Here is a 27,808-nt window from a genome sequence, read left to right on the forward strand (position 1 = left end):
CGACATACAAAAGTTATCCAAAGTCGTTTCAAAAAGTCAATTTTGACAGTTGTTTAACAAAACGAGACGTACCTTATATAAGGATTCATTTACTCGGTTGGTAATATTCAAAAATCCAATTTATCAATCTCGTAAACAAGTTGTTTAAATCTTAATTGCAGATTCAAAAGCAATTTCAATTAACGTCAATCATAATTCAGTTGATCATATCTTTTAACCCGTTCATCGAATTTATTCGATATCTAAATGAAAAGTTATTGATTTTTCGCCAGCTTTCTGAAAACATGTATATCATATACCCTTTACTAGTAATATATGTATTTAATTCATGATTCATTATAAACTGTTTAACGACAAAATTTAGTATACAAGTATGTATAAATATATATTCGAGCACTAGACATGGATACACTATTAATATATAATAGATAAGATATAAATGCTTACATATCAATATTGTGATTTAATATTGTAGGAAGGTACGTAGACGTAACGGAGATGATAAACACTAGATTTGATTCACAAATATACCCCCGAACATTACCCATAACCTCCTTGGCAATAACCCATAATTTCCTTAGCTTTATCCCGCTCATAAAACTTGTTTTGAATTTATTCGAGCAAAACCTCGTCGTAGTATTTTATGTGTAATACTAATACTAATAATAAGAATAATATTAATAATAATAAGATTTAATATTATTAATATTCTTAATAATAATAATAATAATAATAATAATAATAATAATAATAATAATAATAATAATAATAATAATAATAATAATAATAATATAATAAGTAAATAAATACGGAGTAATGGAATGAATCAGAAACAGATATGCTCGAGCTTTTATAGGTGTGGCCTGAATTCAGACCCCATGCGATCGCATGGTTCTGAAGGCCATTTGCCATGCGATCGCATGGCCCGTTTTTCCAGCTCACATATTTTTGTAATTTAGCTCGTCGACATAATTTAATATAATATATATAATATATTTAATTTATATAATTAATTATATATTATATTAAATTCACATGCATAGTTGACTTGTAATTTTTGTTCCGATAAGTCGTACGTAGTCACTCGACTTATGTCCCGGTTTCGGTTTTTCGAATGCCTTTTCGTACGCTGAGAAAACTAGTACTTTTCGTTTCGTGACTCGTACCTTTGTCAAAATATAAACTTAATCATTGATAACTATGTCACTCTAAGTGTAGCTTTAATCAATTAAGTGTTTTGGTTATTTACTTCTATGAATCATCGTCTCGTAGTATATACATATACACGTATATATATATATATATTTTTTATTTTGAAATAGTGTTTACTGTAGCACAGTGCCAATTTTTACTGTAGCAATTCACTGTAGCAAAGTCAATTTCACTGTAGCAAATAGTGATTTTTGAAGACAATGTAGCATTTTGGGTACTGTAGCAATTTGAAAATACTGTAGCAAATTAGTGTTTTACTGGTTCATCTTAAACTCTTTAGTTAACTTATCTAAATATCAATCGAATCAATAAATGAATGTTACTATCGTTTACTAAATAACTTGAAATTATATATATGTATATATCTTTTTAATATACATAAATCAGTTTTTAAATACACATTGGAAGTTATTTATAATTAATTTTAATAATAAATATTTCAACTTATCATATATATTCAAATAGATATTTAAACCAATAAGTTTAATGTACGGTATCAAACAATTAATACATCGTTACATTTTCAAGTTATAGTATATATGTATCTATTTACATATAATTGTTCGCGAATCGTCGAAAACAACCGAAGGGTATTTAAATATATAAAAGTAGTTCAAAAATTTTGAGATTCAGTTTTACAGACTTTGCTTATCGTGTCGAAAATGTTAATCATACAAAGATTAAGTTTAAATTTGGTCAGAAATTTCTGGGTCATCACAGTACCTACCCGTTAAAGAAATTTCGTCCCGAAATTTGAGTGAGGTTGTCATGGCTAACAATAAAAATGTTTTAATGACGAATATGAGTTGGTAAATAGAATTTTATCACCATTGAATAATACGGATAAAACAATCCGATTACTCGAATCGTATGTGAGAAGTTATCGTAATAGAGTGAAATGGAGAATAGAGATTCGTCTTATCTCTTGATGTAGTAACGATTGATTTTCAGAATTTAAGGAATAGAAAATCTTCATAATTTAAATAAGATTTGATTTTTCGAAATTTGCGGAAATTAGGATTTTTTTTGATTAAATGCGTAATATGCCTCTATTGTTGCGTCCGATATTTTGCTATAAATTGACCTCTTCCGTTTCATTATTTTCACTACTCCTATATCTTCTTCCTCATTTCATACTTTCAAAAGATTGTGAAATGCTTCATCCAGTTCTGATTCTTGATATACTCCTAACTTTCATATCTTTCATTCCTCTTTTTCATCTACCACCAGAGGAAATTACTTTCTTCTACCATTACCTTGGGGTTATAGTGTTTTTCATTCTCCCGTGTCTTTATATTGCTATACGCATTGATATAAACGGTTTGTAATATATGTGTTGTTGTCAGGCTTTATATTTTCCCTTATATTTAGGAGTTCCATGCTTTTGTTTTTCCTTCCCGACTTCAAGTCAAGCGAATAATGGTCCAGAATTCGTAGGTATGAATTTTGAAATGAACATAATTAATGTTCTAAGAAAGAAACGGTAATGGCACAATCTGACTGGTCAAATTACCAGAATACCTGGAAAAGACCGAATCATTAAGAAATATATTTTCTTGATATATTTAGAGATTATATAAAATGAAAGAGTTATGTAACATGATTTATGATGAGGGTATGATCTGTGAACCTTTATCACGTTCCATTAGAAACTCAACATGATTTACTGTAATATAATCACGTTGATCAAGTGTCATTATATTATACTAATTCATGCTTCAGTTCCCAACATTACTTCAAAACATCCATTTTTCGAATTTTTCAGATTTTAGAAACTAAAATAGTTTCTTTTATGATGTAACAAAGATAGCGTGAAGAGATAAATGATTTCAGATAAGAATAGTTATGAAAATATCTTCAGAAATATGGAGGATATTTATAATGGAAGATACGATGATATCTTAGAATTTCTAATATCAGAGGATGATGCGGAAAATCTGTCTGCGAAGGTTTAGAATAAGAAGTAAGGTTCTTACTAATGGTTTCAGCAGACACTGAATCATTTGGATTCTTTGAAGGTAGATTTCGTCTTTGTGATTTGTCCACAGCCTCCTTCATGGTCTGCTCAATCCGTTTTCCAGTTCCAAACCTTCTCTTTTTCTCAGCTTTACCACCATACTATTCTTTATCATCAAACTTTTGACTGTTAAGGTCGTTTACAGTTTTTGCTGCTTCATCAACATTTTTCCAAAATTCGGAGAACTAGTTTCGTAGTTTGGGGTGTTTTTCGGAAACTTCACATTCAAAGTATGTAAGTCCAAGAGGTAGACGTTATATGTAAACATATAACTGTTGGCGTAGACGTGCTAAAAGATTTCAAAATACTGATTGCTAATTCCCGATAGTTGGTATGGCAATTGCTGTTAAAAGATGTGGATGAGTACATGATACGGTTTCAATGAGTATAAGGATTTTTCGGAAGGTCAAAGATCAATGAAGTTGTTGGTAAATTTACTGCTAATGTGGTGGAACATGAAAGATTCTCCGATAACAAAAACGTATATGCCAAAGTTACAAGTCTGAAAGGTCGTCGTTGACTGGTTGAACGGTTGATAATACTGGATAATTTGAAAAGAAATTGCAAGGTTATTTTCAGTAATAACAATGCTAAAGGATCTTTCACATTTTTGAAGTCAAAGTATAGCTTTGAAAGATGTAGAGATCTAAGAATGATGTCACCCGTTAAATCTTGACTTGGATTCTGATCTGTCAATATCAGAATATGTAATTGAATTTGTATGGAAACGATTGTATATCGCTGTGAGCATAGTTAATAATTTTTGAATCAAAGTTGAAGAATGTACAGTATAACATATTAATTGTGAACTTATATATTTCCCGGGAATTACCTACCCGTTAAAGATTTCACAAGTAATATTTTGTACAAAAGAATTTTTATTACCGTCTTTATGAAAATATATGTATGTATATTTTCTTCAGATGTAATACAGATTTGATGAGTTAATATTATATTAAGCTCATTTGATTTTTGACTTGAATTAGAAATGAATAATCTCTAAAACATTAATGATTTAATAATCTTTACGGAGTATTTCACTAATGTAATCAATACTCAGTTTTATTGATATTTTCTCAGTGAATCATGTTGGTACTCATGGAACTCTTGCTAACTTCGCAAGGTACGAATGATGTTTTATAGAAAGTTTCGAATACATCGAAGATGAAAGAATAAAATCAACCATATAATTGAATAATATACTTAGTTTATTATGAAATGGAATTCATTGAGTTGAAAACAGAGATTGTAGTTAACGATGGTTAAGTCATTAACGAAGGATGTACATCATACCATATTAGTAATATGAACTAACCAAGTAGTACCTACCAGTTAAGATTCACACGTAATAGCTTAGTACGAAAAGATTTATTTTGATTTCAAAATTCATATATATTAAATATACATAAAATTTCTTCAGGGAAAATGAGTTAATACTTCATCGGTTATTGTTGCTGGTATTTCTTGGTAACTACGATGCGTATGACGTTGATGTTCAAGGTACATATTGTGATGTTGAGGCTTGCGGTGCGGATGTTGTTGGTGGTGGTAATGGTACTGTTGGTGTTGTTGTCGGTGGTACTGTTGATGTCGGTGATTCTGCTAGTGCTTGTAACCTTTGCACCATATTCTCTAAAGCCACTACCCGAGCGCGAAGCTCGTTGACTTCTTCTACTACACCGGGATGATTGGCGGTTCGGACGAGCGGATGAATAAGATCCAGAATTTGAGAGAGTATATGATCATGATGAGATATTCTGGAGATGAGAGAGAAAATGGTATTACGAACAGGTTCGCCGGTTAGTGCTTCAGGTTCTTCGCCAAGAGGGCAATGTGGTGGATGGAAGGGATCGCCTTCTTCTTCTCTCCAATGATTAAGTAGGCTACGAACCCATCCCCAATTTATCCAGAATAGGTGATGGCTAATTGGTTGATCCATTTCGGTTACACTGCCTTCGAAGTTCAGGTGAATATCCATATCAGAATAGCTGTCGGAGTTTAAGGAATTTGAACTAGATACGTGATCCATCTTATATAATCAGGGAATTGATTTTTGATATAAGATAGATTATAGAATTTAGATTGGTACTCTTCAATACATAATTTACATATGTATATATAATACCAAAATCCCGTAAATTACGGAGAAATTTTCGTAAGATGTCAGGAAAAATTTACAGTAACAGATACGCTAACATATAAATTTTTGTCTATACACTATTTATGCAATAAATGCAGGAAAACGTATCAAGACTTTAAGAATGAACAAGCATGTAATTTCCGACAAGAAATGATAAGCAAAACTTTTAACATGTAGACACGGTCGAAGTCCAGACTTACTAATGCATCTTAACAACTATCAGTTAGACACACTCATGCAAGACCTGGTTCACTAGGACCAACGCTCTGATACCAACTGTGACGATCGCTCCAAATTCATATAGACGAACACGTCATTCATTGATTTCATTGCGAGGTATTTGACCTCTATATGATACGTTTTGTAAACATTGCATTCTTTTCAAAAGGTACACAATAAATGAATATCAATTTCTAAGGTTTTCAACGTTTGATGATTTCTACATATAGACAATCACCATAAATAATAGTTTACCATAATACATCCGTTGACAATGAAGTCAAAATAAGATACACGGTGATGATTTTGTGAATGCAAAGTTTTCTTGAATAAAGCATGTATGACTCCATGCACATAGCTTGTATCACATATAAGCAAACAGCGGAAGACTTCTAGAAACCTGAGAATAAACATGCTTAAAAGTGTCAACACAAAGGTTGGTGAGTTCATAGTTTTAATGTTGCGCATAATCTGTATATAAAGGTGGATCACAAGATTTCAGTTGTTCAATCCAGAAACGTTTATCAAAATATTCTACGAAATTGAGCACCCTGGTAACTAAACTTAACGTATATATAATTTGTACCCTTTGTATAATCATCTTAATAATACACGCAAACCAACGTGTCCTAAACTCAAATAACATACGTCCGTTAAAAGGCTAGCGCTCTAGCTCGGACGGGGATGTCAAGCCCTATGGATCCATATACTGTTATTCGCGCCCACAAGTCCACATCCTATGTACTGGAAGTTACTAGTTACCAAAGCTAAGGGATTTTTGGTTTAAACTCAGTGTAGAATTAAGTATGTACTTGTATCCATTGCGTTTAAAATAAATTGCATGTATTCTCAGCCCAAAAATATATATTGCAAAAGCAATTAAAAAGGGAGCAATGAAACTCACCCATATAAATATTGTATATCGGTTAATAAAGCATTTGCATGTATTCTCAGCCCAAAAATGTAGAGAGTAAAAGGGATCATATGAAACTCACCTTAGCAGCATATAAAGTCGTTCACCAAAATGTGATCGAAACTCCGATTACCAAATAACCGTAGATCTCAACCTAGAGATCATATGTTGGTCAATAAATGTCTATCAAGCTAGGTCAGGTCATAGTGTATCACAATCCTAATGCTCGAGATCGACATACAAAAGTTATCCAAAGTCGTTTCAAAAAGTCAATTTTGACAGTTGTTTAACAAAACGAGACGTACCTTATATAAGGATTCATTTACTCGGTTGGTAATATTCAAAAATCCAATTTATCAATCTCGTAAACAAGTTGTTTAAATCTTAATTGCAGATTCAAAAGCAATTTCAATTAACGTCAATCATAATTCAGTTGATCATATCTTTTAACCCGTTCATCGAATTTATTCGATATCTAAATGAAAAGTTATTGATTTTTCGCCAGCTTTCTGAAAACATGTATATCATATACCTTTTACTAGTAATATATGTATTTAATTCATGATTCATTATAAACTGTTTAACGACGAAATTTAGTATACAAGTATGTATAAATATATATTCGAGCACTAGACATGGATACACTATTAATATATAATAGATAAGATATAAATGCTTACATATCAATATTGTGATTTAATATTGTAGGAAGGTACGTAGACGTAATGGAGATGATAAACACTAGATTTGATTCACAAATATACCCCCGAACATTACCCATAACCTCCTTGGCAATAACCCATAATTTCCTTAGCTTTATCCCGCTCATAAAACTTGTTTTGAATTTATTCGAGCAAAACCTCGTCGTAGTATTTTATGTGTAATACTAATACTAATAATAAGAATAATATTAATAATAATAAGATTTAATATTATTAATATTCTTAATAATAATAATAATAATAATAATAATAATAATAATAATAATAATATAATTAAATAAATACGGAGTAATGGAATGAATCAGAAACAGATATGCTCGAGCTTTTATAGGTGTGGCCTGAATTCAGACCCCATGCGATCGCATGGTTCTGAAGGCCATTTGCCATGCGATCGCATGGCCCGTTTTTCCAGCTCACATATTTTTGTAATTTAGCTCGTCGACATAATTTAATATAATATATATAATATATTTAATTTATATAATTAATTATATATTATATTAAATTCACATGCATAGTTGACTTGTAATTTTTGTTCCGATAAGTCGTACGTAGTCACTCGACTTATGTCTCGGTTTCGGTTTTTCGAATGCCTTTTCGTACGCTGAGAAAACTAGTACTTTTCGTTTCGTGACTCGTACCTTTGTCAAAATATAAACTTAATCATTGATAACTATGTCACTCTAAGTGTAGCTTTAATCAATTAAGTGTTTTGGTTATTTACTTCTATAAATCATCGTCTCGTAGTATATACATATACATATACACACACACACACACACACACACACATATATATATATATATATATATATATATATATATATATATATATATTTTTTTTATTTTGAAATAGTGTTTAATGTAGCACAGTGTCAATTTTTACTGTAGCAATTCACTGTAGCAAAGTCAATTTCACTGTAGCAAATAGTGATTTTTGAAGACAATGTAGCATTTTGGGTACTGTAGCAATTTGAAAATACTGTAGCAAATTAGTGTTTTACTGGTTCATCTTAAACGCTTTAGTTAACTTATCTAAATATCAATCGAATCAATAAATGAATGTTACTATCGTTTACTAAATAACTTGAAATTATATATATGTATATATCTTTTTAATATACATAAATCAGTTTTTAAATACACATTGGAAGTTATTTATAATTAATTTTAATAATAAATATTTCAACTTATCATATATATTCAAATAGATATTTAAACCAATAAGTTTAATGTACGGTATCAAACAATTAATACATCGTTACATTTTCAAGTTATAGTATATATGTATCTATTTACATATAATTGTTCGCGAATCGTCGAAAACAACCGAAGGGTATTTAAATATATAAAAGTAGTTCAAAAGTTTTGAGATTCAGTTTTACAGACTTTGCTTATCGTGTCGAAAATGTTAATCATACAAAGATTAAGTTTAAATTTGGTCAGAAATTTCTGGGTCATCACACGCCGCGAGTTAAATTTTTTCGACAGTAGCGTCTTACTCGAAATAATTTTATGAACAAGACGATAAGAATTACGTTTGAAACGGACACTTTTTAAAAAACGCTAAACACAATGACAACCCATATCTTCCTCTATCACCGTTAGACTCAAAATAATTTTATCAACGAAACGAAACTAACTACGTTCAAACTGAATAGATTTTCTGACAACGGCACTTAACACACATGCCATTTTCCCTATATGAATGTTTACATTATGTGTATTAACATAAGACCCACGTATCCTAAATAGTTTCAAACATAATAAGCAAAAACAGAGCACCCACATTATGACCCGAACGCCACCGCCGCAACGCGCGGTCGGTAACTTTCTAGTTATATACTAAAATGCATGCCACGATTCCTAGTTTCACTCATATCCAATTGTCGCTTTGAGTTTGCGTTCACACTACAACCTGTCCCTCAACTTCGACTTACTTTACAGAACGACCCCTCGAGTTTACACTTTTTCGGGGGTAGAAAGCGTAATTATATAATTTTATTAAAATAAAAGAAACTAACTCCACCCGAAATTTTAACGGACCCTATCTTCTCGCTCGGTGCGAGTTAAATTTTTAAAAGACCACAGTTCAACTCGAAAATATCTGATGAACACAACGAGACTAACTATACGCGAAACGGACATCGTTAATAAAACACTAAATAACGGGCCCTATAATGTCGCTCGGTGCGAGTTAAATTTTTTCGAGACCACCGTTCAACTCGAAATAATTTTACGAACACAACGAGACTAACTATACGTGAAAAGGACATCGTTAAAAAAACACTAAATATTTCGGGCTGTATTTCATACGTATACATACATTGTCCAACAAACAACTCAACCTACTAGATATATTAGGTACTAAACAACGTATATACAAATTCGACCGCGCGTTGAATACAACCGCAGCAACGCGCGGTCCAATTATTATCCCTATATACTAAAAGCCATGAAGAATCCATGAAGAATATTGTAGTTTCAATTGTTTAGGATTGTAGTTTTGACTTTGTGTTCACACTGCAATCGGCCCCTCAACTTTGCCTCAATTTACACAACGACCCTTCAAGTTTAAATTTTCTCAGGGGTAAAAAATGTAAATATGCAATTTTATTAAAATAAAATAAACAAATTCCACCCGAATTTTTAGCGTGTCCTATCTTCTCGCTCGGTGTGAGTTAAATTTTTCCGAGCCGACCGTTCAACTCAAAAAAAATCTTACGAACACAACGAGACTAACTATACGCGAAACGGACACTTCAAAAAAAAAAATGCTCACTACATCGGACTATATTCAATACATATACACACCTATAATATGCTCCGTTAACTATGAATACGTAACCCAAAGACCCCGCGCCGGCTCCTTTTTCTAGTTTTTTCCAGTTATAATTAATTTTTTATTTGTAGGGTGAAAGTAAATTATTTTATTTTCTGGTGACAAAATGAAGACTGACTAATGGGCTGCCGCGATACTTTGATGACTCAATATTGCCCCAAAAATAGTTGTTGGATATATATATATATATATATATATATATATATATATATATATATATATATATATATATATATATATTATATGCTGGTGATAATAATTAGGTTTATCAGTAGTAGCATTTAGTTTAGTACTACGTATAATATAAAAAAAAAAAAAAAAATACAAATCGTATTTAGTTCAACTCATATAGTTGAAAATCAGTAGTGAAAATGGAGAATCAAATGCTTCAATTAATAATCGCAGTTGCAATTTCATCATTCATCTCTATTAATTCATACCGGAAAAAATCTCTCGATGTTTCCGGCGCACTCGCCGGATTTTTCGTTATGGCTGTTCATCTCTCCGTTAATTACAGGTTAATTTCAATTCATTTTTGTAATCTTTATCATATATGTATATATGTTTGTTGTATGTATATGTGTGATTAATTATATTGTGTTGGTAGATTTGGAGCGATGTTATTAGCGTTTTTCTTTACTTCATCAAAGCTTACTAAAATGGGAGAGGATAGGAAAAGGAGTATTGATGCTGACTTTAAAGCAGGGGGTCAACGAAATTGGTACTCACTTATTTGTTTTCTTTTGATTCTAATTTGGGCTAGTTTTTGTACTATTGAGGATATATGCTGTTGAAATTTGTATTATGATAATGATGATTATGCTATTGATGTCACATTGGCAGCAAATGTGCATATGTTGTGAAGTATGATACCGTAGGCTTTTAGTGATGCTTGTTTGGTTGTTTGCTTACAAATAACTGCGACTTAGATCGTCTTTATCGACTTGTTGATAAAGGGTGATGGTCGAGTAGGTTGGGTAACAGGTTGAAACATGACTCTCGACTATGGTCCTGACTTACGCCTATTAACCAGACCCATTTGACCTGCTCTCTTTTTCGCCCATTTCCTTTACCTGCAGGTTTTACTGTACTACTTCAAGTTGTATATGGTTTTAAAGTTTCTACTAGGTTCTATATGAATTTTGCTAATCCGTCTTTGAAGCAAGTTCTGTAAACTTTACATTTTTACTTTATATCTTTTTACTATGTCTTGGTAGACAATTAGACGTTACTTGAGCATCACGTTTTTACTTTTTCGTCTGTGTATGTTTACAGGATACAAGTTTTTTCCAATAGTGGAATTGCAACAGTCTTAGTTATAGCATATTGGAAGTTGAAAGCATCACAAGATACTTGTTTGGACTCGAAAGAATCACGGATCATAACATGTCTTGTTGGCGGATTGATTGGTCATTACTCGTGCTCAAATGGTGACACTTGGTCCTCTGAGCTTGGGGTACTCAGTGATGATCAGCCACGATTGATTACTAATTTCAAGGTGAGATTTCTTTAGCTTTCTTGATACTCTTTCCCATTATACTTGAATATAATGCTTAAATAACTTCACCATATGTCTTAGCTATTTGCATTACAGCATCTTACATTATGTAATATGATTGATGTATTATTGTAATGTTGGTTAATGTTTTTTTGTGACTTTGTACGTGAATTTATGACCTCAGCAAAAATTTATATCTTCAAATATTTGTCTTTGTTGTCATACGCTAATTTCTTTGCATTTCATTTGTCAGCTAATGATACTTTCGTATAGCCTTTTTCGCTAATATCACATTCTTTTGTTCTCATCAATAAGCGACAATATCAACCTAATATTTACGGGGCGGATTCAGGCTGTGTTTTATCTCTGACAGGCCAACTAACAGTATGTGTTAAATGAGTTGCAGGCAAATGAGTCAAATAGGCTGAAAGTCAAGTAAAGTAGATTTTAACGCGTACAATTTACAACCTCAAAAATTATTGGAAAAAAAAAAAAAACGGTTTTATGATAATAATCAACCAGTTACTTATTTTATAAGGAACTGGCAAAAAAAACATATGTGGGTCGACCCAACCTAACGTGATTGCATCCATAGAGGACATCTGGACATTAAACTCTTTCCTAATCTTTTACAAGTCATGAATTGATCTTTTTTACGTTGTTGCTTAACAGCATGTTCGTAGGGGTACAAATGGCGGTGTAACAAAAGCTGGTCTTCAAGCAGCTGCAGCAGCAGGAGCCGTTATCGGATTAGCGTTTGTTATACCTGGACTTTTCACTAAAAGTTGCACCAGTGATACGTTCTTGAAGCAGCTACTAGTCGTACCTGTTTCTGCTGTCGCAGGACTTGCCGGAAGTCTCATTGACTCGATATTAGGAGCAACACTGCAATTCAGTGGATTTTGTAGTGTTCGTAACAAGGTACTCCTTTCATCTAAAATAAGTTTAATTAATACAATATTTGATACGAGTCTAAATTTCAAAATTTGGCATGATATTATATTATATTATATTATATCTATATACTAAAGTCCATCAACTTTTTTATTGTTCACAGGGGCATTTCCGTCTTTTTAGTTCCTTTATTTACTAATTACTGTTTGTGCCACCACCACTATCCCTCCTGCTACCACCACCACCATACCTCCTGCCATCATCATCATGTCATATTTTGTTTTTCAATTTTTTTTTACAATTTACATTCATTTATTAAAATTTAGAATATGAGTATATGTTTTATCATAAATTTATTTATTAAAAAAATATTTTTTTATAGCAATTATGCCTATATATATATATATATATATATATATATATATATATATATATATATATATATATATATTTGTCGTTAATTTGCATTTTGTAGTTAGAAACTATGAAAATTAGTTTGACTTTTTTATTCTTCCAGTTCAGAAAAAAGTTTTTCCAGATCAACCCAACGCTACTCATTTCACCATGTACTATGTTATCTATTTACAAGTGAGATAATTAAATAACAAACCATGATAACGTGGGTTCACAATGTAAATTGTAAAACAAGACAATACTTTAAATACAACGTAGCTTGTATCGATCTTCATTAAAATCGAACTCTTACAATTTTGAGGTTTCTTTAACACATAATCCTTTTTTTTTTCTCAGGTTGTATCAAAACCAGGACCAACTGTGAAGAAAATTTCTGGTCTTAGCATTCTGGACAATAATGGTGTGAACGTTGTTTCGATATTGTTGACCTCGATGCTCACCTCTTTTGCCTGTCTATACATTTTTTGAAGCTCCGACGAAACATCTATTGAGTTACCTGTACAATTTTACCCTTTACATATCTTGTCAAATATAATTGCCAACGATGATAAATCATGTTGTAATCCTTCTTTCACATATCCTTGGTGAACATCTTGTCAATAATTGCTTTGCGCAGTCCGTTTAGCTGAGTTTCTTATAGTTTCTTCAGAACAATCAGGTTTTGTTTTAAGGTACAACAAGTGTCAACTCACTGAAAACAGTTTCTGACGAATTAGTTAACTGTCGTTAGAGATGGCAAAATTGGCTGGGTGGTCTGGTTGTTTTACAGTTAAAACAGGTAATCTATAGTACAGATTAAATGGGCTGTGTCAAGTTGGACAGAAACAACTTTCTTGTCCATTTTATTTTAACTTTATGAATGAATGATCTGCTAATGTGAATTTTCATAGTACTGTACAACTACAAAAATATTGATCATTTTTTAATGATACTTGTAACACTTTTGTAAATTTCCGTTAGCACACACTAAGGAGGTTGGTTCGATACGTCATGCGTGTATGTATGATATGTAAATATATATATATATATATATATATATATACATATATATATACATATATATATACATATATATATACACGGTGTGCACAAGTTCGCACAGGTTCGAGCTCGCATCTGTGCTCGCTCACTCGACCAACTCGCTCAGATCTTTAAACTGAAACTGCACTTGTTTGGTTCTCATAACAACTGTGGGAAGCACACGTACGAAGAAATAACTATATCAGCAAAAACTTAGCAATATATATTAATATTTTCGCCGAAAAAAAAAATCTCTTCATCTATTCATCTATTCTCTTCGTTTTTTTCTCTCAACTGAACCCTAGCCGCTTCTACATCTTTTTCTTCTTCTTTAATCTCGTTTCAATCAACAACCCTAACTTCATCGGATCCTTCGCTGGTTTGTAGTCGTCGGTCTATCTACTTCTCCGACCACCGGCATCTCGCCGGTGGTTCGGCTTTTTTGCTTTCTGTGAAATAAGATCGTTTGCCACCGATTTCTCCTTCTCCGACGAATGGTTCTTAGGTTCGGCTTCCCAGTTAGTTCATCGGTTTCCAGGCGACGATTCTGGGTTGATAGTGCTCAGGATCTGGTTCTCGGTAAAGTTTTGGGGTTGCAGGCTTTTGGGTTTTGGCCGTTTGGGGTTAGGGGTCGGTATCCTTCACGATCTTGCCTGGTCCCGTAATCGTTGCCAGATTCTTGCTGAAGGTGAATGTGACGACCCCGTCAAAACACTTAACGGATCCGTCAGTTGGTCCCACAGCTTGATCGGACTTAAATGAATTAAGTAAACAAAGTTGCATTCTTTTATTTCAAAAGTTTCCCAAAAAGGAAACTGTCACGACCCTACTTTTTTCGTTATCTTTTTCAGTTAATTATTTAACGACCGTTAACTGTTAGTGTGCCACGTCATTTCTATGACATATATTATTATTTTTGTAATAATATATATATATATATATATATATATATATATATATATATATATATATATATATATATATATATATATATATATATATATTAATTATTATGTGTTATGTGAATATTTGTATTCATATTTTAATTTATACGTGTCTACGTCTCGCGAATTTCCATCCGGCGAATCTTTTCGGTTTTTAAACCAACGGACACGTTTTCGGGATTTTTAAATCCTAAATATTTTAAATATGATATTTTAAGATCATATTATTATATAGTGTATTTATATTTATTTTTCGTCGCGCGTTTGTTATCTTTCCGAATTTTTAATCGCGTAAGTGCGTTTTCGCGTTTCGGGACTCGTTCGGGCTTTCAGGCCATAAGTAACTTAACAATTAAGTGAGATGGTCCAAGTGGGGCCCACCCCACCCCTCATGCGGTCGAAACTCCAAGGGGAGGGAGTAATACTCCCTTGATTTTTTATTTTTGGTTCATTATTTCAATTCCAATATTTATCAAAACCTAATCTTCTATTTTTGCTCTCCTCTCCCTCTCCCCTCTCCTTTGGCCGTCGCCTAGCTCACCACCATCATCATCATTCTTCAACAAAAAGCTAGCTTGGATCAAGGATTGATTAATACCAACGCGTTCCTCTCGTTCTTCTCTACGCGATTACATAAATCGTTTCTCGATTAGGGTATAAACCCTAACCCTAGAACTTTCAAATTTTCAATTATTTTCTGTATTTTGATGTTTATTTAGTAGTATGATGTGTGTGGATTATTGTAATGGTGTTTGTATGCATAGATGTACTCATAATTGCATGTTTTCGGTTTGTTAAATTCTGGACAGCAGCTATTTCGTGTATTCTGGGTTTGTGACTGAGATAAATGTTAAAATAAAGTATTTAAATGAGTTCCTCTCATCAAGACATTAATTTTAGACTCCGGATTCATGTCGTTTCGATTCCCGGAGCCCTCGTTATGATCAAATTACTATTTTGTTAAAATTGAATTGTGGATTGACATGAAACAGGTTTGGTCCGACTTTGTGACCTTCCTTGGTGTCTTTAGGGTGTGTTAGTGTGTTAGGACTGATGGTGGGATGAACTTTCATGTTCGGGTCACCTAAATCAGAGCCACGGTTCACCCGGTACGACTAAAACACGTTTTTGAGAAAATTGAAGGTCCAAGTGGTGTCATGGCTGATTACCACGACTTGTGGACTGTTCTTGGTGAGTTCTTTAGTGCACCATTGTATCGGGTGGTTTGAATAGGCGGAGATGCATATAAGGCTCGCCAGAAATCGACACCCGGGGCTCAAAATACGACCCGATGAACTTTTGAATTAAAACTTATGATTAATTCTAAAACTTATGATAAAAATAATGAAACTCATTATTAATTAATTACTTATGATAAAAGAAGTAATTATTATTATTTAAGAATTATGATATAAATATTTATTATATCATTTAATTATTATTTATGATTTAATTAATATTTTAATTTAACTTATGATTAATGACACTTTTATTATTAATGGAAAATACTTATGATAAGTATTAAATTTATTTTATAAGAATATTATTATAAGACTTATAATGAATATTAAATAATTATTTAATTATTATAAGACTTAATTATTATTTAATTATGATTTAATTATTAAATACTTATGATTTAATAATTATATTTAGAAACTTATGATATGATTAATAATTCATTATTAATTAATAATACTTATGATATGATTTAAAATTTATTATTAATTAATAATATTTATATTATGACTAATATTTAATTAATTAATTAATTAAATACTTATGTTATATTAATTATATCATTTCAACTTATATTAACTTTAATAATTCATTTTATTTAATTAAACTTATGTTATGACATAATTATACACTTTTAACTTTAATAAACATTATAACTTATGTTATTATTATAACTTACACTTTTCAAATTAACGTTGACTATGTTTGACCAAGTTTGACTTTTGAGTTGACTTTTGGTTGACTTTGACTTTCAGTTGACTTTTGTTGACTTTCTAAATAAGGAAACTTTCCTAACCTAAAAACTTTCTAAAAATAGAACTTTTTAAATTTGGAAACTTTCCAAAAATAGAAACTTTCCTAAAATAGAAACTTCCCAAAAATGGAAACCTGCTAAAAATAGAAACTTTCTAAAAATAGAAAGTATGTGTCCGTACGCTGTTCCAGTCAAACCGATGCTTACCGAGTATTGTTCTATGTCTATTTGCAACATGTACAATAGTTATCATACTAAGACTTGACCTAAGTTAGTTATTTATATCGACCTGCTTTATTTATATGTCGGCGTTGTGATCGTTCCTGATCACTTTATTCTATTTGCTGTTCGCTTGTTTGTGTGGTTTCTTCAGTTGCTTTTAAGGTGAGTTATAGTCCCGTTTTTACATACTTTTCAAAGTATATTTTTGGGATGTGATTACATGCATTTTTATTTACGTTTAGACACAAGTAACAGTTAAATTTAATTATTCATTGTGAGTTGGACAAAAATATTCCCTAGTCTGGTAACTGTAATCATTGGTTTTTACCGGTGAACGCGAATCCTACGGATAGATCTATCGGGTTTGACAACCCCATTTCGAGCTAGTCGCGCTAGCAATTTTTAATCGGAATGTTTAGTACTTCGTAATTTGTTGTAGATACACTGTCCAAGTGTATATTTTTATTGTGTTTGGCAAGGGTAAATAAAGGGTTAAGTGGTTACCAGGTGGCTCATTGATAATGGAATAATGTTTAATGTTTTCTAACATTTTTAAATCTTGTGGTCTAAAGTTTACTTATTTATTTAAACCTATAATTCACTCAACCTTTGTGTTGACAGTTTACTTGCATGTTTTCACAGGTACTTGAGTTTTGTGATGCTTCCGCTGTGTTTAGAAGATTCTGCATGCATTTGGGGCAGATTTTATGAAACATTTTATGAAACTTAAGCTTGCATTCTATTTTTGGGTAATTTAAACTTGTGGGTTTGTTGGCAAGGTTTTGTGTCAACTTTTGGTTTATTACTATGGTTGGTTGTTTAAAACTACATATTTTGGTTTGTTTCCTTTTTGGGAAACTTTTGAAATAAAAGAATGCAACTTTGTTTATTTAATTCATTTAAGTCCGATCAAGCTGTGGGACCAACTGACGGATCCGTTAAGTGTTTTGACGGGGTCTTCACATGTGGTATCAGAGCGTTGGTTGTAGGGAACTATGCGGTCTTAATGTGGTCAACCTGTGGTTTTTATGGTGCATTAGAGTCTAGTCTACAGCCCGACCTTTGTGCTATAGCATTAATATGCATTTCATTTCGTATAAGTTATATTATTAGCTTTTATATCTTTTTGGTATGTGGTTTGCGGTTTTGCTGTTTGCAGATGTCGACTTCGAGCGATAACTCTGTTGCTGCTCCTACTCCACCGTCTCCTGCTAGACGCCGTGCTAATCAACCAGAGATCGATGATCCTGTTCATTACTATTTTTCTACCATTACTCATATGAACCGGGCTTATAATGAGGTGACACGTATTAACGCCCTTAGTGATTGTTTGCGCACTTTGCCACATAATGAAGTTATGGACGAGATCCGTGCCGACATGGGTAACTTTATCACTTTTAAGCATAGGGTTGAGGATGAGAACCGTAAGCGTGATCGAGAAGTTAAGGCTAAGTTCGAGGCTCTCGAGAGCACTGTTCGTGTGTTGAAGGAAGAGTTGGATGTTGTGAAAGGGAAGTTGCGTAAGTATGAGGATCCTGCCGAGACTCATGCTGGACCAGCTTATCACACCCGCTCTAAGCGAATGTGATGTGATTATTCATATTGATTATCTATTTCATCAGACTTAATATCCTTTTTATACATACATTTTGGGTTATGTACGGCGTTTTGCCGAGAATTTTATTAAGATTTTGTTATGGGATATTTTTCATTATGTATGGATGGTTATTTTTATGACATCTATTATCATTATCATGTTTTATTTCTGATGTTGTGGCTCGTGGCATGTTATATTATGCGTAATATATGTTCATGTATGTTAGGTGCTATGTATGTTGTATGATGTTATCATAAACTATGTATGCATGTGATGGTTATTTCTATAACAATCATAACTGTCATGTTGTTACTCATAGTGTTTGTTAACCATTATTTATGATGGTTAATCTTTTCGTGTTTTGATCTATTCCTTTATGACACTAGTATTTTTCTTGGTACTAACGGATGTGTTATTCTATTTTGAAGATCATGCCCCCAAGAGAGTCCACTGAAGCGCGTATGCAACGCCTGATCAATGAAGGAATTGCTGCTGCTATGGCAGCAAATGCTAATGTTAACGCCAATGTGAACAACAACGTGGGATGCTCCCACAAAACTTTTATGGCTGGTCGACCCCAAGAATTCAGTGGTACGGAAGGACCAATAGGGCTTACTCGTTGGTTCGAGAAAATCGAATCTATTTTCAGGGTCAGTCGGGTCCGTGAAGAGGACAAAGTTAGTTTCGCTAGTTGCACTCTCAAGGATAGTGCCTTGACATGGTGGAACAATCTGGTTAGTAGTTTGGGAAGCGATGTAGCTTATGGTTTGGCCTGGAATGATTTTAAGGAAAGATTGATCACCCGCTATAGACCTCGGGGTGAGCTTAAGAAGCTAGAGGTTGAGCTCAAGAATTTGAAAATGCATGGCACCGAGTTAGATGCCTATGAACGAAGGTTTTTCGAGTTAACTTTGCTGTGTCCTAGGGTTTATGCGGATGAGGACCGCAAAATTGAGGCTTACATTGATGGTTTGTCCGAGAAGATTGAACACGGGGTTGAGTCTAGTGAACCCCAGACTATTGAGGCGGCTATGTCTATGGCCCACAAACTTAATGACAAGGTGTTGAGAAGAAGCAAGACTACAGTTGTTGAAACTAGTGAGGAGGTTGTCAAGAAGGCTGATAATGGGAAACGAAAGTGGGATAACAACCGCAATCAAAACCAAAATCAGCAGAAGAAACAGGATACCTCAGGTGCTAATAACAGAAATCAGCGTGTGTGTCCTCGTTGCTATAAAGCTCATGATGGTCACTGCACAGTTACTTGTAAGAGGTGCTCTAAACAAGGGCACATAGCTAAAGATTGTACAGTGCTTTTGCCGGGGTCTGCTACTCCCGCGACTGGTGGTAATAATAATAATGTTGGTAATAGAGGTGGTAACGGTAACGGTAATGGGAAATTGAATAATGGAGGTAATCCAAGGGTTTGTTATGAGTGTGGGAAGCCGGGGCATTTCCGAGATGCTTGTCCCAACAAGAAGACTGCAGAGACTGCACGCGGCTGAGCATTCAACATTAATGCTAAGGATGAGGAGGAAGATCCTAAGCTTGTTACTGGTACGTTTTCAGTCAACAATTTATCAGTTTATGTACTATTTGATTCAGGGGCTGATTTAAGTTTCGTGTCGAGTAAATTAAGTCCGAGAATCAAAACGCCGTTAACTCCCTTAGACAGTACTTATGTTGTTGAAGTAGCTAATGGTAAAGAACTTACTGCTATGACTGTACATTGTAAGTGTAACATTAATCTGGGTGGTAGGGATTTCGAGATAGATTTGATACCGATTGAGCTTGGTAGTTTTGATATTGTTATTGGTATGGATTGGTTGTCTGCGAACCGTGCTGAGATCGTGTGTTATGATAAGGCTATTCGTATTACTGATGTGATTGGAGAGCCACTGATGGTCTTTGGAGATAAGAAATGCACACAGTTAAACCTTATTAGCTGTATGAAAGTTCGTAAACATCTCCGCAAAGGCTGTCATGCTATTCTTGCTCATGTTGTTGAACCTAGTAAGGAAGTAAAGAACGTTAATGACGTTCACATTGTTAGGGATTTTCCCGAGGTGTTTCCCGATGACTTACCTGGCCTTCCGCCGCAACGCGCGATAGAATTTCAGATTGATCTTGTTCCCGGCGCTGCTCCTGTAGCACGTGCTCCTTATCGTCTTGCGCCTTCCGAACTTCAAGAATTGTCGAGTCAACTCCGTGAGTTGTTAGACAAAGGTTTTATTTGTCCTAGTTCGTCCCCTTGGGGAGCTCCCGTTCTGTTTGTTAAGAAGAAAGATGGTTCCTTTCGTTTATGCATTGATTACCGTGAACTGAATAAGCTCACTGTTAAAAATCGTTATCCTCTTCCGAGAATTGATGATCTGTTCGATCAGCTGCAGGGTTCGTCTGTTTATTCAAAAATTGATCTTCGTTCTGGCTATCATCAGTTGCGTGTTAAAGAATCTGATGTTTCGAAAACTGCTTTTCGCACCTGTTACGGTCACTTTGAATTTCTTGTTATGCCGTTCGGATTGACAAATGCACCTGCTGTGTTCATGGACCTCATGAACCGTGTGTGTAGACCCTATCTGGACAAGTTCGTTATTGTTTTCATCGACGACATCCTTATCTATTCTAAGAGTGATGAAGAGCACGAAGAACACTTGAGGTTAGTGCTTGATTTGTTAAAGAAAGAAGAGTTGTACGCTAAGTTCTCGAAGTGTGCTTTTTGGTTAAGAGAAGTTCAGTTCCTTGGTCATATTGTTAGTAAACAGGGAATACAAGTTGATCCTGCTAAAATTGAGGCGATTGAAAAGTGGGAAAACCCCGAAAACTCTTACTCAGATTCGTCAGTTCTTAGGGTTGGCAGGTTACTATCGAAGGTTCATCCAGGATTTCTCTCGTATTGCGAAACCTCTGACTGCTTTAACGCATAAGGGGAAGAAGTATGAGTGGAAGGATTAACAAGAGAATGCTTTTTAGATTTTGAAGAAGAAGTTGACTACCGCTCCGATTTTGTCACTACCGGAGGGTAATGACGATTTTGTTGTTTATTGTGATGCATCGCGACAAGGCTATGGTTGCGTTTTGATGCAACGAAAGAAGGTTATTGCGTATGCATCACGACAGTTGAAGATTCACGAACAGAACTATACAACTCATGATTTAGAGTTGGGGGCTGTTGTTTTTGCGCTTAAAATTTGGAGACACTATCTTTATGGTGTTAAGAGTACTGTGTACACCGATCACAAGAGTCTTCAACATATCCTCGATCAGAAACAGTTGAACATGAGACAACGAAGATGGATTGAGACGTTGAATGATTATAATTGTGACCTTTTGTATCACCCGGGTAAGGCCAATGTTGTGGCTGATGCATTGAGTCGTAAAGAAAGGACTGAACCTCGCAGGGTTAGGGCCTTGAATATGACAGTTAGATCAAACCTCGTTAGGCAGATTCTTGAGGCACAACAAGAAGCCTTAAAGAAGGAGAATTTCGTGAGGAGAATGTAGAAAAGGTAGCTAAGAAGTTTGAAGTACGAGCTGATGGTACTAGGTATTTTGCGGGACGTCTATGGGTTCCGAAATTTGGAGGTCTTCGACAACTTGTTTTGGATGAGGCTCATAAGTCTAGATACTCTATTCATCCTGGTTTAGGAAAGATGTATCAGGATCTTAAGGAGCTATATTGGTGGCATAATTTGAAAGGTGATGTAGCTAAGTATGTGACTAAGTGTTTGACCTGTGCTAAGGTCAAAGCTGAACATCAAAAACCGTCTGGACTTTTGGTGCAACCAGAAATTCCCGAGTGGAAGTGGGAAGGTATCACTATGGATTTTATTACTAAGTTACCAAGAGTTTCGGGTGGCTATGATGCGATTTGGGTGATTGTAGATCGACTCACTAAGTCGGCTCACTTTTTGCCGATTAGGGAAACGGATTCGATGGAGAAACTCACCCGTTTGTATTTGAAAGAGATTGTTTCTAGGCATGGTGTTCCTGTTTCCATTATTTCCGACCGAGACAGTCGATTTGTGTTGAGGTTTTGGCGATCTTTACAGGAAGCCTTGGGTACTAGGTTGGATATGAGCACCGCTTATCATCCTCAAACGGATGGTCAAAGTGAAAGGACCAATCAGACATTAGAAGATATGTTGCGAGCGTGCGTCATTGATTTTGGAAATGGGTTGAGGATGATAAGCGGTGCTCATATCCAACCTAGTACCCAAGGCTTCCTGTAAAGATCGCCAAAACCTCGACAAAAATCGACTGTCTCGGTCGGAAATAATGGACACGGGAATACCATGCCTAGAAACAATCTCTTTCAAATACAAACGGGTGAGTTTCTCCATCGAATCCGTTTCCCTAATCGGCAAAAAGTGAGCCGACTTAGTGAGTCGATCTACAATCACCCAAATCGCATCATAGCCACCCGAAACTCTTGGTAACTTAGTAATAAAATCCATAGTGATACCTTCCCACTTCCACTCGGGAATTTCTGGTTGCACCAAAAGTCCAGACGGTTTTTGATGTTCAGCTTTGACCTTAGCACAGGTCAAACACTTAGTCACATACTTAGCTACATCACCTTTCAAATTATGCCACCAATACAGCTCCTTAAGATCCTGATACATCTTTCCTGAACCAGGATGAATAGAGTATCTAAACTTATGAGCCTCATCCAAAACAAGTTGTCGAAGACCTCCAAATTTCGGAACCCATAGACGTCCCGCAAAATACCTAGTACCATCAGCTCGTACTTCAAACTTCTTAGCTACCTTTTCTACATTCTCCTTCACGAAATTCTCCTCCTTTAAGGCTTCTTGTTGTGCCTCAATAATCTGCCTAACGAGGTTTGATCTAATTGTCATATTCAAGGCCCTAACCCTGCGAGGTTCAGTCCTTTCTTTACGACTCAATGCATCAGCCACAACATTGGCCTTACCCGGGTGATACAAAAGGTCACAATTATAATCATTCAACGTCTCAATCCATCTTCGTTGTCTCATGTTCAACTATTTCTGATCGAGGATATGTTGAAGACTCTTGTGATCGGTGTACACAGTACTCTTAACACCATAAAGATAGTGTCTCCAAATTTTAAGCGCAAAAACAACAGTCCCCAACTCTAAATCATGAGTTGTATAGTTCTGTTCGTGAATCTTCAACTATCGTGAAGCATACGCAATAACCTTCTTTCGTTGCATCAAAACGCAACCATAGCCTTATCGCGATGCATCACAATAAACAACAAAATCGTCATTACCCTCCGGTAGTGACAAAATCGGAGCGGTAGTCAACTTCTTCTTCAAAATCTGAAAAGCATTCTCTTGTTCATCCTTCCACTCATACTTCTTCCCCTTATGCGTTAAAGCAGTCAGAGGTTTGGCAATACGAGAGAAATCCTGAATGAACCTTCGATAGTAACCTGCCAACCCTAAGAACTGACGAATCTTAGTAGGAGTTTTCGGGGTTTCCCACTTTTCAATCGCCTCAATTTTAGCAGGGTCAACTTGTATTCCATGTTTATTAACAATATGACCAAGGAACTGAACTTCTCTTAACCAAAAAGCACACTTAGAGAACTTAGCGTACAACTCTTATTTCTTTAACAAATCAAGCACTAACCTCAAGTGTTCTTCATGCTCTTCATCACTCTTAGAATAGATAAGGATGTCGTCGATGAAAACAATAACGAAATTGTCCAGATAGGGTCTACACACACGGTTCATTAGGTCCATGAACACAGCAGGTGCATTTGTCAATCCGAACGGCATAACAAGAAATTCAAAGTGACCGTAACGGGTACGAAAAGCAGTTTTTGAAACATCAGATTCTTTAACACGCAACTGATGATAGCCAGAACGAAGATCAATTTTTGAATAAACAGAAGAACCCTGAAGCTGATCGAACAGATCATCAATTCTCGGAAGAGGATAACGATTTTTAACAGTGAGCTTATTCAGTTCACGATAATCAATGCATAAACGAAAAGAACCATCCTTCTTCTTAACAAACAGAACGGGAGCTCCCCAAGGGGACGAACTAGGACGAATAAAACCTTTGTCTAACAACTCACGGAGTTGACTCGACAATTCTTGAAGTTCAGAAGGCGCAAGACGATAAGGAGCACGTGCTACAGGAGCAGCGCCGGGAACAAGATCAATTTGAAATTCTACCGCGTGTTGCGGCGGAAGGCCAGGTAAGTCATCGGGAAACACCTCGGGAAAATCCCTAACAATGTGAACGTCATCAACGTTCTTCACTTCCTTACTAGGATCAACAACATGAGCAAGAATAGCATGACAGCCTTTGCGGAGATGTTTACGAACTTTCATACAGCTAATAAGATTTAACTGTGTGCATTTCTTATCTCCAAAGACCATCAATGGCTCTCCAATCACATCAGTAATACGAATAGCCTTATCATAAACACGATCTCAGCACGGTTCGCAGATAACCAATCCATACCAATAACAATATCAAAACTACCAAGTTCAATCGGTATCAAGTCTATCTCAAAATCCCTACCACCCAGATTAATGTTACATTTACAATGTGCAGTCTTAGCAGTAAGTTCTTTACCATTAGCTACTTCAACAACATAAGTATTGTCTAAGGGAGTTAACGGCGTTTTGATTCTCGAACTTAATTTACTCGACACGAAACTTAAATCAGCCCCTGAATCAAATAGTACATAAACTGATAAATCGTTGACTGAGAACGTACCAGTAACAAGCTTAGGATCTTCCTCTGCATCCTTAGCATTAATGTTGAACGCTCGGCGGCGTGCAGTTTCAGCAGTCTTCTTGTTGGGACAAGCATCTCGGAAATGCCCCGGCTTCCCACACTCATAACAAACCCCTTGATTACCTCCATTATTCGATTTCCCATTACCATTACCGTTACCACCTCTATTACCAACATTATTATTATTACCACCAGCCGCGGGAGTAGCAGAACCCGGCAAAAGCACTGTACAATCTTTAGCAATGTGCCCTTGCTTGGAGCACCTCTTACAAGTAACTATGCAGTAACCATCATGAGCTTTATAGCAACGGGGACACACACGCTGATTTCTGTTGTTAGCACCTGAGGTATCCTGTTTTTTCTGCTGATTTTGGTTTTGATTGCGGTTGTTATCCCACTTTCGTTTCCCATTATCAGCCTTCTTGACAACCTCCTCACTAGTTTCAGCAACTGTAGTCTTGCTTCTTCTCAACACCTTGTCATTAAGTTTGTGGGCCATAGACATAGCCGCCTCAATAGTCTGGGGTTCACTAGACTCAACCCCGTGTTAAATCTTCTCGGACAAACCATCAATGTAAGCCTCAATTTTGCGGTCCTCATCCGCATAAACCCTGGGACACAGCAAAGTTAACTCAAAAAACCTTCGTTCATAGGCATCTAACTCGGTGCCATGCATTTTCAAATTCTTGAACTCAACCTCTAGCTTCTTAAGCTCACCCCGAGGTCTATAGCGGGTGATCAATCTTTCCTTAAAATCATTCCAGGCCAAACCATAAGCTACATCGCTTCCCAAACTACTAACCAGATTGTTCCACCATGTCAAGACACTATCCTTGAGAGTGCAACTAGCGAAACTAACTTTGTCCTCTTCACGGACCCGACTGACCCTGAAAATAGATTCGATCTTCTCGAACCAACGAGTAAGCCCTATTGGTCCTTCCGTACCACTGAATTCTTGGGGTCGCCCAGCCATAAAAGTCTTGTGGGAGCATCCCACCTGGTTGTTGTTATTCACATTGGCGTTAACATTAGCATTTACTGCCATAGCAGCAGCAATTCCTTCATTGATCAGGCGTTGCATACGCGCTTTAGTGGACTCTCTTGGAGGCATGATCTTCAAAATCGAACAACACATCCGTTAGTACCAAGAATAATACTAGTGTCATAAAGGAATAGATCAAAACACGAAAAGATTAACCATCATAAATAATAGTTAACAAACACTATGAGTAATAACATGACAGTTATGATTGTTATAGAAATAACCATCACATGCATACATATTTTATGATAACATCATACAACATACATAGCACCTAACATACATGAACATATATTACGCATAATATAACATGCCAAGAGCCACAACATCAGAAATAAAACATGATAATGATAATAGATGTCATAAAAATAACCATCCATACATAATGAAAAATATCCTATAACAAAATCTTAATAAAATCCTCGGCAAAACGCCGTACATAACCCAAAATGTATGTATAAAAAGGACATTAAGTCTGATGAAATAGATAATCAATATGAATAATCACATCACATTCGCTTAGAGCGGGTGTGATAAGCTGGTCCAGCATGAGTCTCAGCAGGATCCTCATACTTACGCAACTTCCCTTTCACAACATCCAACTCTTCCTTCAACACACGAACAGTGCTCTCGAGAGCCTCGAACTTAGCATTAACTTCTCGATCACGCTTACGGTTCGCATCCTCAACCCTATGCTTGAAAGTGATAAAGTTACCCATGTCGGCACGGATCTCGTCCATAACTTCATTATGTGGCAAAGTGCGCAAACAATCACTAAGGGCGTTAATACGTGTCACCTCATTATAAGCCCGGTTCATATGAGTAATGGTAGAAAAATAGTAATGAACAGGATCATCGATCTCTGGTTGATTAGCAGGTGAAGCAGGAGCAGCAACAGAGTTATCGCTCGAAGTCGACATCTGCAAACAGCAAAACCGCAAACCACATACCAAAAAGATATGAAAGCTAATAATATAACTTATACGAAATGAAATGCATAATAATTCTATAGCAAAAAGGTCGGGCTGTAGACTAGACTCTAATGCACCCTAATAACCACGGGTTGACCACATTAAGACCGCCTAGTTCCCTACAACCAACGCTCTGATACCACATGTGACGACCCCGTCAAAACACTTAACGGATCCGTCAGTTAGTCCCACAGCTTGATCGGACTTAAATGAATTAAGTAAACAAAGTTGAATTCTTTTTTTTCAAAAGTTTCCCAAAAAGGAAACAAACCAAAATATGTAGTTTCAAAACAACCAACCATAGTAATAAACCAAAAGTTAACTCAAAACCTTGCCAACAAACCCACAAGTTTAAATTATCCAAAAATAGAATGCAAGCTTAAGTTTCATAAATTGTTTCATAAAATC

General features: G+C 35.1%; 1 protein-coding gene across 1 annotated transcript; it reads left to right on the plus strand.

Annotated features, from left to right (window-relative positions):
* The first annotated feature begins 10,370 nt into the window (after positions 1-10,370).
* Positions 10,371-13,444, plus strand: LOC139898410 (protein PGR). The gene is made up of 5 exons (XM_071881136.1): positions 10,371-10,581; positions 10,672-10,785; positions 11,340-11,562; positions 12,235-12,483; positions 13,207-13,444. The coding sequence occupies exons 1-5, from the start codon at positions 10,436-10,438 to the stop codon at positions 13,336-13,338; spliced, it is 864 nt and encodes a 287-aa protein (XP_071737237.1). The 5' UTR covers positions 10,371-10,435; the 3' UTR covers positions 13,339-13,444.
* The last annotated feature ends 14,364 nt before the right edge of the window (positions 13,445-27,808 follow it).

This window comes from Rutidosis leptorrhynchoides, chromosome 3 (assembly GCF_046630445.1).
Source record: "Rutidosis leptorrhynchoides isolate AG116_Rl617_1_P2 chromosome 3, CSIRO_AGI_Rlap_v1, whole genome shotgun sequence".
NCBI lineage: Eukaryota > Viridiplantae > Streptophyta > Magnoliopsida > Asterales > Asteraceae > Rutidosis > Rutidosis leptorrhynchoides.

Bases quoted from the DNA above. Each gene is read 5' to 3' on its own strand.
- LOC139898410 (XM_071881136.1), top strand. From the start codon at position 10,436: ATGGAGAATCAAATGCTTCAATTAATAATCGCAGTTGCAATTTCATCA. The intron at 10,786-11,339 runs GTACTCACTTAT...GTATGTTTACAG, and splicing joins GCAGGGGGTCAACGAAATTG to GATACAAGTTTTTTCCAATA. The intron at 11,563-12,234 runs GTGAGATTTCTT...GTTGCTTAACAG, and splicing joins GATTGATTACTAATTTCAAG to CATGTTCGTAGGGGTACAAA.